The following is a 16629-nucleotide window of genomic DNA, read 5'->3' on the forward strand; positions in this document are numbered from 1 at the left end:
GGTAACTACATTTTATTTATATGTCTAGATTTATATTACTTTAATGTTTTGTTTTGCTGTTCAACGGTCTATTATTTCCTACTAATAGATGGAAATTTTACTCTATCTCTCAACTCTGACTAATGATTGAGGCAAAAGTGTACCTGTTGTTCAGTACATAAGAGGTCTAGTAGCCTATAGTAATACACCTCAAGACAGCACAGATGTTACATGGTGTTGGCACTCAGGAGTGTAGTCATGGCAAAATCTATGCCTGTTCATACAATCTAGAAATTGGTAACAATTAACATAAAATATATAACTTTGATTCTTCTGAATTGTCCAGATATGATTTTCAGATATTCCAAGACAAAATATCTTGTAATAGAGCAATACATTGCCTAACTGATTGAATTAAAGTAGACATAGCTCTGCGTAAAATGACTTCCTGTAGTAACCTGGTGTTTAAAGCAGTTTATAGCCGCATTGCCTGACTGTGTGAATAATGTATTGGAAGTGTAACTCTTGAACAGTTTCAATGAAGCTTGGAGATACTCAACATTGTATGCCTATGGCCTTTGGGCACACAAAACTCTCCTACTGGTCCCCCCAGATGGTATTAATTGTATTGAACATTCTTAAATATTCTGAGAAGTGAAGTTGGTCATGATCTTCAATGAAGTGAGTGGTGTCCGATACTCTAAGAGAAAGAAACACTGAGCTGTTTAGTCCCTAGTCCCTCACTAAATGTAGCCTCTGCTCTATTCCTGCTGATCACTAGATTTTACTTTTTACTGTCCCACCGCCTACTTAGCTTTCCCCAGTAGCCTTTCCCTAACCTATGCACATATTTTATTAACCTCCCATGCTTGGCACCAACAAGTACCTTCTTCTTTGTCCCAGCACAGTTTCATATACAAAATAGCTCTTTAATTCCCTCATAATCTTATACTGTCCCAGCATTATTTTCTTTGGGCTATCATCACTTTTACTGACCAGCTTCTCTTTCATTGCTCCACAATTCATTTATTGGTGAACTCTTCATTGTTAAATTATAGCGTTCATGGGCACCTCACCTCTTACTTAGTTATATCACCTCTTTAAATGTCACATAATTTCTTTCTGACCTCAAATTAACTTTCTGTACCACAAGACCTCTTTGACAGAATCAGCAAATCTTTCACTGTTACATAATCACTTTCATTACTCAAGAACTGCTTTCTATGCCCCCCCTTATTTAACTAAACCACATTAATTCAAAAACCCTTTTGGTTATCATCTAATATTACCATACCACTTTCATTGCTGCTGCAACTCTCTTTTGAGTTTCTTCCACTCACATTTGTTTCTGCATCACCTCTTTTTAATGTATTTTAGTTAACTGGCTAGGTTGCATCAGTGCACGATTTTAGATTAAATATTCTACATATGGAAACATGTCCCAGGATTGGCCACATATATTGATGTTTAATCCACACTGATTTGGAGGCACAGTCCTTATCAGTTATAACAAAAAAGTCCATTTAAAGCACAACTTCATATTGCCAATATCTGTGTGGATTGGGTAAATGTGTTTTAGTCACCTTATTTGTTGGTCACCAATATCTCCTCTCCACCAGTTTGCTTTCCTAAATTTTGAAGTCCGTTTATGCCCTTCACTGTATTATCTATTTCATTCCTACTAATGTCTGCTAACTATTTAGAAAAACATCTGTTTTAATGTCCGTGGTGACCCATTTTAACTGTCTTCACACTTTATTCCAACCATCATTTTAATATGGAGGCTTTTCTGAATTCTAGCACCTTGCAGTTGACAGTTTACTAAATAGTGCACCACTAATGGTCTTATATTTTGTTCCCGTGATACCTGTAACAATTCACTGATAGCACCATACAGATCTACTTAGTAATCTGGTGGGATCAATGCACTAGTGATTCTTGTGATGAGTGCCAGTTCTTCTTTTCAAAGGGTCACATTTTTCAGCATGTCCTTCAGATATGTAATACCATTCTCCTGGCTGCAGTCCCTAAAGAATTACTTAGAGTCTCTTGGGTATGTGTAGTCAAGTCTTTCCAGATTGACTCGTCACCTGTTACACATTTCCACTGTCTTAGTACAGCTAGATGCTTTGGAATCATCCTGTCAGGTGGTTTTGCAAGTCTAACTCAAGTATCTTTGTTTGGGCATCCTGTTCCAACTGTAGTTTATTTGTAGTGTCTGAGAATGTAGCATCCTGTACAGTCAGAGGACTGGATGCCTTGTCAAATAGTAAGAAAGGGCATATCAAAAAATAGTTGTGTCCCTGGCATCTTACCATGTTATTCTGGTGTGTTAACAAATTATTGTTCTGAACATATTGACACTGTTCAGATTTCTGTGGGCACAGTAGCTGAAATAAATATTAGCATTCTTATTATTCTTGATCCAGCCACATTTTCATGGATTTCCACATTTTCAGATATTGTTAATTAATCCTGGAGGATTTAAAAAGTGAATTCCACAGTGTTGAGGTGTAAAACCTCAAATGTCATGACCAAGAAGTATCACTAGATGTCAAAGGACAGAAAAGCAGTTCCCAGACTGGGTTTGCCACCATAGGGGTTATAAAATATGACACATTTGGAAGTATGATGCCACGGTTTCTATGTGCGCTTGACCAGTGACTGGAAGTAAATAATTAATTAAAGTAATCCTCTGTAAAAAGCTGGAATTCTGCAGTTAGAGGCAATGGTAATCAGAGATACTAACGTAACAGCCTACAAAAAAGTATTCTCCAACAGTGATGTCTAGGTGGAATGTCTTCATCTTATTACATATAAAGTCACCAATTCTTCACAGAAAGAGAGCTAGGACTACGCATAGGTTTTCGTCACATCGAGAGAATGCAATTTATGACATATTCTTTTAGATGCAAGAAGAATTTGTGAAAGAAATACACTTGAAACAACAACTCTCAGCAGGTTTAGAGTCCACCCCAAGACTCTTTCTCACATATGAGATTTTAGTTTAGCTGTTGCCAATTTGAGGGTTGACACTCATGAAATTAACTGTCTCCCAGTTGGTTAGATTGAAATGGTTGGTAATTAAGTGATACATTCGTGTTTGAGTGGGATGTATTTAAGCAACATAAGAGTTGGCATTCGGTAACGAATAAGATGATTTGCGACTTTGGAATGTTGATTTCAAGAAGAACAGGACTTGGCACCAAAATGGCTGACTGTGAAAGTTGCTGACGTTCTTCTGTATGTTAACATAAAAGGGTTATATAGGAAAATACATTGGTTTGTTTACCAACGAAGACGCACCTAAATGCTGGGTATGGCTGTGTTGTAAAGGAAGTTGTCTATCAACTGCTGGTATGTCTGGTGGTGGATTTAATTATGCCTTGATGTCAATAGGCAAGTTATTTATTTTACACAGAAGTCTGAAAATCCTCCATTTCTTTGGTAGCTTCCCAGAAATACAGTAATATCCTAGACTAGCTAAATTACCAAGTTGCTTTGCCAAATATGTTATAATTAATAGTGGAGGAGAAAGAGAAAGAGAGGGGAGAAGCGTAATGGGTATTTTGGAAATGTTGTTGTTTATTGCCATTTAGGGTTTCGTATGTCATGATAAATCACAGGCTGAAAGACAGAGTGGTTTCTAAATGTCACAAACTCGAAATGGTGATATGGTAACATAATACTACATAAGCTACCTGTTACATATTTTCATATGACATGTCAATGTGAGTGTAGTAATTGAAAGCAGCAAGCTGAATGCTGCACTATACTGTTCTATTGTAGAACAAATAAAGAAATGCATTTAATTATGTAGCCAAGAATATGGTTTCTGATATAATAATATGCTTTCTTAAGATTCATTCTGTCTATGGAAATGTGAGCTCTGAAAACAAGGCGGAGCTAACAATGGGGCTGTTGCAATTAGAGAGAGCCTCCATGAAATAATATTTCACACTTCTTTCTCTCACGAATTGTAATAGGGTTTTCTGGTGCATAACACGGTGGCAAATTGTCAATTTAAACTCAATTGGTGTCCAACTTGTAATCCTCGTGTGTGCACAAATGAGAATTTGTCCCCAAAACGTGATGTGCAGCCATTCGTTATCAGAGCCTCTCTGTTTCAATAAACATTACCCTGTTTCATGCTACTCTAGAAGTCAAATAAAAGAAAACATGTAATCTTGGTGGTTTGGTGACATTTACAAACACTTGACTTTTTGCCTCTTTGTTTATGGCGCCACCAGAACCTCTCAATGGCAGAGTGTGACCATAGTACATGTATACCGACACCTATTTTGTATTCCCTCTCTCTCCCACTCTGTCAATCTCCCCCTCTCTGTATCTCTGCACGAATATATATATAATTTCATATTTCCAAATTGAGTGAATGAGTGTGTGTATGTGGGGGGGGGGGGGTTGTGTGTGTGTGTGTTTGAGAACGACATTTTAAGGAGCCTGATCTCAGGTTGTACATTTTGTGGTAATTAATTTGTCGCATTAGTTAGTTACTTGGATTTTGATGTCCCAATTAAATGGGTAAACAAAATATCTGTTACGTTGGCACAGTTATGATTCAGAACGTATGGACTATACAGAAGTCAGTATCCAGCAAGCCCTTTGCTGCTAAAGAATACTTGAATATTGGCAGTCTCGCTATCTGACATGATAAATAAAAGTTACATTCTATCAAATAAAATTTGACAACGTAGCTGCTATTTCCTTGGCGTTATCTGTTCAGTGAAAAGATGGAGCACAATTCAGAGACCTTTATTGCCATCGATATGTGACAGAGCCTGAAAAAGTAGCTGCTGACAAGATTCATTTGCCTGCATACGTCATGCACCAAGAGGCATTTTATTTTCACATCATGTCTATTTTATGTTTGACCGTACAGTGTGGCAAGTCTTCAAATCAACCACAATAATTTCAAATCGGAGAAAAAAATGTTAAATTGCACTTTAAGTTGAGACCAGCAAACCACTTTACGGCAAGCTGTGTTTAGCATTGAGTCCAAACTGTAAATGTGATGAGTTAACCTGCCCCTTTCTTCTGTAGGTTTTCCAGCTCCTGAGGTCAGCTGGTTTCGGGATGGCCAGGTAATCTCCCCTGCAAATCTGCCCGGCGTGCAGATCTCATTTAGCGAAGGCCGCGCTAAATTGACGATCCCCGCCGTGTCAGCAGCCAACAGTGGAAGATATTCCGTACTAGCCACCAACGGAGCCGGACAAGTAACTAGTACAGCCGAACTACTCACGACAGGTATGGCAGACTACCAACCCCCCCAAAAATGGGATACCTGTAACACGCTGGGTGGCCTATTGGGGTTGGGGTTGGGCATGTGTGTATGTGTGTGTGTGTGCGTGTGTATATATATATATATATATATATCCAAATACGCAGCGCTCCTTCTGGGGAGCAAAGACCCATGGGAGGTTGCGTGAAACGCTGGCGGAGAAACCAGCAATTAAATCCCAAATGTAGCAAGCAATTGTACACGCACTCAGGAAGCAGCCAGGCAGTTTACGATACCAATGATGATTCATTACTTCATAAATCAACCCATTCCAAATGTAGATGCACTCAGGAAGCAGCCACGCAGTAACTAGTACAGCCAAACTACTCACAACGGGTATGGCAGACTGCCAACCCCCCCAAAAATGGGATACCTGTAACGCGCTGGGTGGCCTATTGGGGTTGGTTAGTATGTGTGTATGTGTGTGTGTGTGTGTGTATATATATATATTTATACACATACATATAAAAATCTCCTCAAAATCCCACAACCTCTCAACCCATACCCACCCTAAACCCTAACATTACCTTTGCCACCCCAAAACCCATACCTACCCTAACCCCTAAATTACCTTTGCCACCCCAAAGCCAATACCTGCCATAAACCCTCAAATTTCCCTTGCCACCTCAAAACCCATATTAGCCTTCCCACCCCAAAACCCATACCCATCCTAAACCCTAAAATTACCCTTGCAACCCCAAAACCCGTACCCACTCTAAACCCTAAAATTACCCTTCCCTCCCCAAAACCCATACCCACCCTAAACCCTAAAATTACCCTTACCCTTACCATCCCCATCCCCAAACCCATACCCACCTTAAACCCTAAAATTACCTTTGCCACCACAAAACCCATACCCACCCTAAACCGTAAAATTACCCTTGCCCTCCCAAAACCCATACCTACCCACCCTAAATTTACCCTTGCCACCCCAAAACCCATACCCACCCTAAACCCTAAAGTTACCTTTGCCATCCCAAAACCCTTACCCACACTAAACCCTAAAATGACCCTTGCCATCCTAAAACCCATACCTACCCTAAACCTTAAAGTTACCCTTGCCATCCCAAAACCCTTACCCACCCTCAACTCTAAAATCACCCAAGCCACCGCAAACTCTATACCCACCCTAAACCCTAAGATTACCCTTGCCACCCCAAAACCAATACCCAACCCAAGCCCTAAAATCTCCCTTTGCGCCCAAAAACCCATAGCTATCCTAAACCCTAAAATTACCCTAAAGCCCTTTAAAAAAAAGACCTGCAAGTAAGTAGGTATAGTTAGAACCTAGTTTCCAACTTTGGCATCGTTTGATGAATCCTCGCAAAAGTTTCAAAACTATATGACACTCACTTTAGCTGCTGTCTTGAAAGTTTCGTGGTTATCCGTCATGCTAACATTTAAAATGCATCCCATACCCATCCTAAAATCTAGAAAATGCCCTCTCTAAATCCATGTATATATAAAATGGCTGTTTCCCTAACTGAGATGATTCAGTATTTGGAAAGCTGATTCACATGGTACTAATCCTAAAATATAAAAATCCACAAAAGTAATTAAATGTAACTATATTACCGGTATTGTTGAGCAACGTGCTACTGTGACATATTTGTTTGAACGTTTTCTTTCAATCATCTGTATAAATTTACATTTCTTCATTGTTTGTATTGATACATTTTGTTGACTGGGATTTATTTCCCCAACTTACAGCTGAATCAGCACCTCCAAACTTTATACAACGACTACAGAGCTTGACAGTAAGACAAGGCAGCCAAGTTCGCCTTAACGTAAGAGTGACTGGAATCCCTACACCTGTGGTGAAGTTCTACAGAGAGGGAGCTGAAATCCAGAGCTCCCCTGATTTTCAAATTTTACAAGATGGAGACCACTACAGTTTAATAATTGCAGAGGCGTATCCTGAAGATTCTGGAACCTATTCCGTAAATGCTACGAATAGTGTTGGACGTGCCACTTCCACAGCTGAACTCACAGTTCAAGGTACAGATTGCACGTTCCACCCACAAACCAACATGTACTCTGGACTAAAGTCACTATGCTTCTTGTGTGTTTGTTGAATACCCTTGGTTGCGTTTTGATTTCTTCAGTTTTAGGTACAGATTTGGACAAGCTATCAATATTAGAGTTTACATTCTTTAAGTAACCATTGCACTAGTCTTTTTCTACATACTTATTCTTAACTTCATTCATATTGAATAGAGCTGTGAAATAGAGGCTCCTGGATAAAACACATTGCCACAGTCACCAGCTTCTTGCAAGCTTTTAATGTTTCAACTAGGAGATCCATGCCAATTGCCAGGGCGTCATCTGAAGCAGCCATTTGGTTGAATGTAGAACTCTTACCCGTGGGCTATTTTAGAAAGTGATATATTCAACATGCCTACCAAGTGCCCCATCGTAACGGCTGGCGTCTCTAGAATAGATGTTTAAGGGGGGCACACGCTGGGTCACAGGTAAAAGTGCTGGGGCCACATACAAGTATACATAACTGCTGTGCAATGAAAGGTGTTTGGACGAATTAATATGTTTGGCAAGGCGCAGTGTCTGTTTTACTGCCTGTCTCCTGGTACATTCACCAGCTGTAGTGGTCGGGCTGGGAGAGAAGGACAAACAGGGCTGAATCACGATCCCCATCCGCCGCCCTCTCTAGCCATCCCAGTCATCCCAATTTATGTCAATAAAAGGATCCCATACCACTTCTTATATTTAGGTATCAACCAGGGGCTTTGAAAATACCTTTCTGTTTAATATTAAGAAAATATACCTTCCACATGCCCCATCCTAACTCTATCACTGAAGACATTCTTCAGTTTCTTCGTTTGGATTCGCATATGGATTGGTTACTTGCCTTGGTTCCACCTGTTGCCTTTACCTTCAAACACAGGCCACGCCCACTTTGTATATTGTGATTAGCAAAACAATGTGATTGACAGCCCATGAGATCTTTGTCCTCCGATTCGGTTCACCCCACAGTTTGTGTCCTTTATAATAATTTTTAAAAAATAGTTTTTTTCTTACGCTTTAAACATAAAGCAAACACTCACATAGTTAATAAAAAATGCATTGTGTCAGATACTATTCCGCTAGCAGATGGGCAAGTGTTGGTAAATACATTAGTCACACTGGCACTGTACTAAAGAGAGACAAGCTACATTTATGTTTTCAAGGTGTTTTGACAATTTGCTGCTAGGTATGGGACGTCCTTTATATACAAAATATGCCAGTCTTCACCACAGATTACATGTTCCCAAAAATAGTTCTTCCTGTAGTGTTATTACATACACTGTGTATAACCCTACAAGGTTCTCAAGCGACATTATCACTACCTAATTATTTGTCATTTATTTGAGTAGATAACATGAAAATATATAGTAACCTGGTGCGCAAATGTGAAGTGAATCAATTCACTTAAGTTTAAGGTTTTTATTACATAGTGGTTACAGAAAAGCTTTTCCTTTAATATGTTATATAGTTCTCAGCATCACACAAATCATAACTGATAAAGGTAGCCTCAAAATGTTTTAGCCAGCCAAGGACATACATAATTGTGGTCCATGAACCAACGTCATATTTTTTGACTGCTGCTCACTTTTATTTTCATAGCTGATGAAGAAATACCCGCTAAAAAGACAAAGAAACTTGTGTCTACTGCTCAGATTTCCCAAACAAGACAAACAAGAACAGAACAGGTAAACCTCTATCCTCTTGAAGAGTTATAAGAAACAAGATGCTCATTTTGAAAACGAATTTCACATGGATGTTTCTCGGTTACATTACAGAGGGTTGAATCTCATTATGATGCTAGATCCACAACCACTGTTGAAATGCTTGTAGAAGGCAGCCTAGGACTACAGCTGCACCACAAACAGCCTCCTCGAACACCTCCAAAGCCTACGTCAAAGTCTCCAACGCCGCCAATGGTTGCTGCTAAAGTTCACATGGCACGTCAACAGTCTCCATCGCCTATTAGACAGTCCCCTTCACCTGTACGATCAGTGAAGGCGCCAATACCATCACCCGTAAGGTAAACGATGTAAACTTTCCCTACTCTGCAAAAACGGTATCACATTATCTTCAATATTTTGGACTGCTTTGTCACTGTTATAGAGACGAGAGCCCTGATATAGCCAGCAGGTGCCTGACTCTGCTTCTTGATGCGCTGTGTGATGAAACCCAAGGAGATACCAAAGATAGTGACTCGACTGAAACAGTATCATGATAAAAAAAACATGCTAAACTTGAAGATAGAATTGGCCAACTCAATATCTAAAACACCTGTAGCTGGTGTTATCAGCCCCATCGGCATTATGTGGTCTCTCTTATTGAGGGTCTTACTGTATTAACAATCATTGCTGTTTAGAATACATGTACGTATGTGTACCTATATGTCTATATCTATCTATCTATCTATCTATCTATATATATATATATATATATATATATATATATATATATATATATATATATATATATATATATATATATATATATATATATATATATATATATATATATATACATATACATATACATATACATATATATATAACAAGGGAACTCTGGATAGTTCCCAGGTGTAGAAGGAGAGGAGCTCTTTTATATGGTCTACCCTACAACACCATCTATATTTTGGATTAAAATATATATATATATGTGTGTGTATATATATACCCCCATGTGTCTATGTATATATATATATAAATATATGTATATATATATATATTTCTCTCCTTTCAGTAGGGTCCTTTCTACCAAATATCAGACAGGAATTACGAGACTTAAACTGACTTAAGAAGCCGTAAAGCTTCCAACACATTTATCGAGGGTCAATGAGAATAGTTATTTTACAGCTGTTTAAGGATTAGTGCAGCAATTGTTCTTCTTCGTCCTATTGACACTTGAATACTCATTTCATTGATTAGGTCAGTGTCTCCGGCTGGAAGACTCTCTACGTCACCCATTCGACCAGTGAAATCTCCTGCGGTGGTCCGTAAAGCACAGCCCACCACCCCAGCGGACACGCTTCCACCGTGGAAGCAAGAGAGCTACGTGGCTGAAACGAGTAAAGTCTCCATGCACACGAAAATCGAAGAAACGTTTGAAGGAACATATAGAGGGCAGGAGCCGGGGACAGCTCCCACTGCTCCACCAGAGGTAAAGAGAATCCCAGAGAAAACTGCAGTAAGCTTTGTCCATCACAGTGTTATGTGTTGTAGCCGGAGCGGAGACTCCAGACTTGTCCTATAACCACCTATGTATATGACTCTGCTGGATAGTATATATAGTATCTGTTGTAAGGTTCATGTTGATTCTATCTGTGCTTTCTATGTGCAATCTGTGAAACGCATGTCTTTTTATGTAAATACCATAGGTTCACAAAGAAAGTGGGAAAACAGTGGCAGTAGCCACCGTGGTCGCTGCTGTTGACCAGGCCAGAGAAAGAGAGCCCGTTCTGAGTGCCTTGGAGCAGGCTGCTAAAAGGCCGGCTGCGGTCCATATTATACCTGCTGCAGTCCATATCCCGCCTGCTGCAGTCCATATCCCGCCTGCTGCAGTCCATATTCCGCCTGCTGCGGTCCACATTCCGCCTGTAAAGGAACAGGTAGAAATAACCCTTGCTCCTCTGCTACCCCCATTCCACCTGTAGCTAGTAGAACAACCGTAACCAGAGCTACGCCTAACACACACCTGTTTGAGTGATTTCAAAATGTAACAATTCCGTCCTCACTTTATCACCCCTTTATTTTCTTCTCTTTATTTTTAAATTTTTTTCTTTCTTTATTTTTTTGAACGCGTGTGCCATTTCGGTTTCTATAAGCATTTGCCATTACTTTTGCTTGAAAGAGCTTCTTAAGAAAACCCTTTCTTTCCCCTTATAAATATCAGATCAGAATCGAAGCTGAGAAAACCTCCATAGCTTCTTTATCCGTTACTACTGAAAGAGCGGTACAGAAAGAGACAGTAACAAGAACTCTAGAAGAGACATCGACTAAAAGAGAACAGATGTATATGACGCAGCAAAAGGTGAATACACCCTCTGGCCTTTTAGAAGTCACTGGAACACTCCATGCAATTTTACACTGAACCATTTGAGTATTGCTGTATTGCATAATCATGAGATCTCTTCACATTTGCTTACTAACACCAAGCAAAACTCCTTTAACGTGGTTCTTTGCATATTTCATGATGGAATTATGTAGTAAGCTTGTTTAATGTTGTATTTTGCCACGACTATCTAGATTATCGATAGCCCTGAGAAAACAGGAGCAGTTGCCACAGTCCTGGCTGCTTTAGAGGAAGCCTGGTCTCGCGAGACTCTTCAGACAGACACTCAGTTGACAAGCACACAGTTAGTTGCTGCTCAGGTAGTTAAAAAGCACATGTATGTTACACTGATAGCCAAAAATTCCTGCAGTTTTCTTTTTATCACAAGTGGTGCACGCCTGCCCTTATGGAGCACTAGACTTGTGTGGTTTCTGCCTGCACCGAATTCACAAAAATGAGGTAGCATGATATGGTTTGCACATGCACATTCGTGCAAAATCACTGCATGCGAAACACCCTGTATTTCTCTTACTGATTTTAAAGAAATCACTTAAACCACTCAAGAAAACTCCAGATGTTAGTTTACATAATTATGTATTAGGAATTAAGAACACACATGTGCTGTGTCCACAAGCCTGCAATTAATTCACCGCCTTCTGGGTGCTCTGTCATTCACTGGATCCAGGTATGTCCACTTGAATAGTATGTCGGTCTGAAACTGGAATGTCTGTCCACTCTTTAATTTTCACATGTGCAAAGTATTCACGTCTGTGTGTGCATTTGTTTCCTGTCCAGTTGTTAAAATATGGATACAGATAGTATATATGTTTCGTTCAACAGTGACCCCCAATGCAGGAAATAGTAGAATACCCATGCATGTTGTAAGCTCTTTAATGACTTTTCTTGAATTGCTTTCTGAAAGTATTTGTTCTGTCATTCCTTATAACTATCTTCTCTGCAATAATACTGTTGGTTTTCCAACCACTTCTTCTCTCTTCTTCCATAACATCTTACGTCGTTCTTCTTATTCCTCAGTGTTACATATATTCTTGGTGTGCGTAAAGGTGTATATTGTTTACCTGTATAAATCAATGTGTTTTTTTTCTGTGACCGAGTCTCTTAAGTTTTCAAATGCTACCTTTGTCTAGATCGGCACAGGGAAAAAAGCTGAGGCTGTGGCTACGGTTGTTGCTGCAGTTGACGTAGCCCGCATTAGAGAGCCAGAACCGGCCGAAGAGTACGGCAGAGAGAGTTTGGAGTATACATATAAGCAGCATGTTTTAGCAGAGAAAACAGTTGAACACCCACCTGAACGCCCTACTGTCACCAAACCAGTTAAACCTGCCCCAGTTCATGTTACGCCTGAAATCAAAGCACCTCCCACAGACTATGTGGTGACGCCCGTCGTGCAGGTTAGGCTCAATTTTTACCCAAGTCATTGGAAGTACATCAAGAATTGCCTTTCCAGTGTGGTGTGAGCACTGATCACTCAAAAAACTCTTGTTGGTTCATGTAGATTAAAAGAACACCTGAACCACCAGCTGAATCACCAGTCCGCATGATCCAACCACCTCCCCATTCTCCAGTTCCTCATTTCTCAGTTGCCAAAATCACTGTTCCCAAGCCAGACCATACTTATGAGGTAAGACGTGGTGGAAGAGCATGACAGGCATGCAGGCACAAACTAAATGAATCCCCGGTTATCATACAAAAACATAGCCCATGATAAAGTCCTCAAAAAACCGAAAACACACTTGGCCTTGAGCATTTTGGCCATTCTTCTTTACTCCGTCTATGCTTTTCCTTTGTAATTCGAATCCCATATTTGTTTAAAAAAATGCTGTAGCATCATCTGCCTGACCTGCAACTTCCAGCCATTGAAAGTAGACGCCTTCCCTATTGAAGCTACCCTACAGCTATTAATCTAACACTACTCCCTGTAACTCTTAATGTTGCAGTGTTCATACTGCATACTAAACCAGCTGATAATTAACATGTACTACACCAATAATCATAATCTAATTTCATACTTCTAATAGCCAAAACCAATGCTTTACTGCAATTTACAATTATGCTTTTCCCTCATTTTTTGCGCGTTGATTAATTTTTTTACATTTAAGTAGTTCATGCCTAATCCATTACTGCAAATCATAGTAGTACTATCACTTTCAACTACTTATTGTTGACTTTAAAGATGCGCTGCATGTTCCTGACGCACAAGTCCATCCACAGGGAAGGGCTGTGCCAGGAAGAAGTGCAAAAGAAAGCAAATTGTGTGATATAGTTCTGAAAACATGTGGCAGTAACTCCGCTAACACACGACTAATGCATAAAGAAAGACAGTTTACCAATAACTCAGTCAGAAAAGGACATTTCGCAATACTTGTGGAATCCTTTGTGGATGAAACATCTTTTTCCGATAAGAGACTAGTGCATCTTACAAAAAAAGGAGGTAAAAGAAAGTGACAAACTGTGTAACACTTTTTCTCTTGGGTTGGTTAGGTTTCCATAGCAGGGACTGCGATTTCCACTCTGGAAAAAGAGCTGACAGCAACCATTGCTCAGAAGGTCATAAAACCAGTGAAACCTCCTTCTGTAAAACCAGCTGAGCCCAGAAGGGTGCCAGAGAAGGTGGTATATCAGCCTTTCCCATTGGGAGAGACAACAGAGACATATAAAACACGTTATGATCTTGAGATGAAAAGAGACCTGGAAGTGAGCATTACAACTGATGTGGCCTATGAAGAGCCATTAGCGAAGCACATTAAAACAGAGGTTTGTGATCCGGTAACTTGCGCTCAATCTACATGTAAAGTAGAATCTCTTATAGCACTCTAACTTGTATACCTCACCCCCTCACCACAAGTCCCACCCTAGACCCTACTCATGTCTGTCTCCCCCCCACGTAGTTGTTTTGTCAAGCTGTCCTATGCTTTTAACCATATTATGTGTCCGCAAACAGCTGGTAGTCCCTATAAAGGAAGCAATTTTCTTCACACACTCTTATGTGGTACTGTGTGATATCCTCAATTCTTGAGCTCTGGATCCTTTCTAATAACTCCATTTTATTTTGTAGGCAGCGAAACCTGTACAGACACCAGAACCAGAACACATTCCTGTGACTCCTCCAACCATAGTATCAGTAAGTAGGGTGTCAGAGAATGCGCACATTTGCTGTTTGATCTTAACTGCTAAAGTTTTTGTTTATCTGTGCACATTGTCCACATTGAGTGTGATCAGGGATGAACTAGAGGAAGGGAATGATGACTAGGCTATAGTTCATTCCTCACTCATGCAAATGGCAAAACAATCCATACCCTGTTCCTAATACTGATCATTGTACGGGGGACATCTCCTCTTAGTCTCACCAGTAATGACCCAGGACTAAAAATGATATTCCCTTTCTATGGATTGAGAAGTTCCTAAATGGTTTATATCCCAACAAAGTTTTTGAGGTTGTTGGGGTCGGCAGAAGTTTTTTTTTAGGAGGGGTCTGACCTCTGCATGTTTCCATACATATAGGAAGGTTGGTGTAAAGACGGGGGTGTTGAGGATGCTGCTGAGTTCCATACTGATTAGGTTGGCTCCGAGGTGGAAGAGATGGTGGGGGCAGGGATCGTTGGGTGCCCTGTAGTAGGTGGATGCCACAATAGCTGTGGTGGTTTGGGTGGTGTACATCTGTACAGCCCAGCCAATGGAATCCGTCTAGGTTGATTAAACAAGCCACCGATCCCTGCCTTGTGGAAGATTTTTGAATGGATACAATGAAAGGGCAGAAAAGATACCATTTACTCTGCATAGAACCTGAAATAGACAAAATGAATAAAAAGAAATCCAGTCAAAACTTATGAATGGGAATATGGACCCCTTCATCATTGGCAGCTGGGCCACACAAGGTACCTCAATACCCTCATCACCATGTTAACAGACAGTAGCAACCTTTTGTTTGCTAATTCTAGCATTCTCACATGCATACACATTAGTCACTAACTCAAAAAACATTCAAATAATACATTTTTTTCATATTCACACACTTTCCTAATTCATATTGTTATTTATATTGCTTACTTTAGGGTCTGAAAAATGTGACTGTTATTGAGGGTGAGTCTGTCACTTTGGAATGTCACCTTTCCGGATATCCGTCTCCAACAGTGATGTGGTTCAGAGAGGATTATCGCATTGAAACATCAATTGACTTCCAAATTACCTTTGAGGAAGGCAATGCCCGCCTTCTGATTCGGGAAGCCTTTGCAGAAGACAGTGGACGATTCACTTGCACTGCAACGAATGAGGCTGGCACCATCAGCACTTCTTGCTACTTAGTTGTCCAGGGTAAGTAAGCAATTGTTTTAAGACCAAAGACAACAGTGACACAAATGTGTTTCATCCTGGGTACACAATACACAAGTGTGTATCTTATATTGCAATAGTTTTGCAAAATATAATATGATTGAAAATGTATTTATGTGTGTATGTGATATTTCTATATCGGTTTTTAGGAAATACAAACTGGAATGTACAAAAATAGAGACTTCCTAATAGCGATTCCTACAGAGAAGGTATCGCTATTAGGAAATCACTAATTAAGAAATACCGGACCATTCGAGGCCCATAGGTGCGAATGGTTTTGCGTTACCCTTGCAAGGGGGGCTTTTGGCCTAAGGCCCCCCTTAATGCACCCCCAAAAAAGTAGTGCACCTGTAAAGCGCAACCATGCCCACTTTATAGCACTTAAAAAAATATTTTGGAGTGCTTTTTTTAAATTGCACATGGTTACCATCAATTTGAAGACGATGGTAATTGCATTTCCTAAAAGCCCATCTCACATTTAGGAAATGCTTTGTATGTGTGCTTAGGAAATCACAAATAGGAAATCCCTATTTACAATTTCCTATTTGGGTATTGCAAAATGCGATTTCTACTGGGTAGAAATCACATTTTGCAATTCCCAAACAGCCTTTGTACATATGGAAGGCCATTTAGCATTTCTTAACTGCCCGAAATAGCGATTCGGTCCGTTAAGAAATGCTAAATGCTTTCACACATCTGGCTCTTAGTATTTAGTGGAAGTTGGTGTTCGAGAATGTCAAGGTTCATGTCATTTACGCCAGGTTTGCAATTTTGCTGGTTTGTTCTTGGCAAATAACAGGAATTCTGTCATTGTTAGGTTGAGCTTCAGGCAGGTACTGAACAACCAGGTATGGATGATGTGCAGCCAATGTTTGAGGCATCTGAAGCAGAGGAGACTTTCAAGTAGGGTTGTGTATCATCAGCATATTGGTAAATCT

The 16629-nt window shown here is 39.9% G+C and overlaps 1 protein-coding gene across 1 annotated transcript in view; it reads left to right on the forward strand.

The window, feature by feature from the left end:
• The window catches only part of TTN (titin), a 379656-nt gene that overhangs the window by 24718 nt on the left and 338309 nt on the right, over nucleotides 1-16629 (forward strand). Inside the window, exons 3-15 of the mRNA XM_085645211.1 lie at nucleotides 5041-5244; nucleotides 6989-7276; nucleotides 8900-8985; nucleotides 9076-9320; nucleotides 10219-10450; nucleotides 10668-10898; nucleotides 11183-11320; nucleotides 11536-11661; nucleotides 12490-12753; nucleotides 12858-12983; nucleotides 13844-14116; nucleotides 14418-14483; nucleotides 15415-15673. Of these exons, the coding sequence (XP_085501337.1) occupies nucleotides 5041-5244; nucleotides 6989-7276; nucleotides 8900-8985; nucleotides 9076-9320; nucleotides 10219-10450; nucleotides 10668-10898; nucleotides 11183-11320; nucleotides 11536-11661; nucleotides 12490-12753; nucleotides 12858-12983; nucleotides 13844-14116; nucleotides 14418-14483; nucleotides 15415-15673 (2538 nt within the window). The remainder of the gene's footprint in view (nucleotides 1-5040; nucleotides 5245-6988; nucleotides 7277-8899; nucleotides 8986-9075; nucleotides 9321-10218; nucleotides 10451-10667; nucleotides 10899-11182; nucleotides 11321-11535; nucleotides 11662-12489; nucleotides 12754-12857; nucleotides 12984-13843; nucleotides 14117-14417; nucleotides 14484-15414; nucleotides 15674-16629) is intronic.

Source organism: Triturus cristatus, chromosome 3_1 (genome assembly GCF_964204655.1).
Source record: "Triturus cristatus chromosome 3_1, aTriCri1.1, whole genome shotgun sequence".
Classification (NCBI taxonomy): Eukaryota; Metazoa; Chordata; class Amphibia; order Caudata; family Salamandridae; genus Triturus; species Triturus cristatus.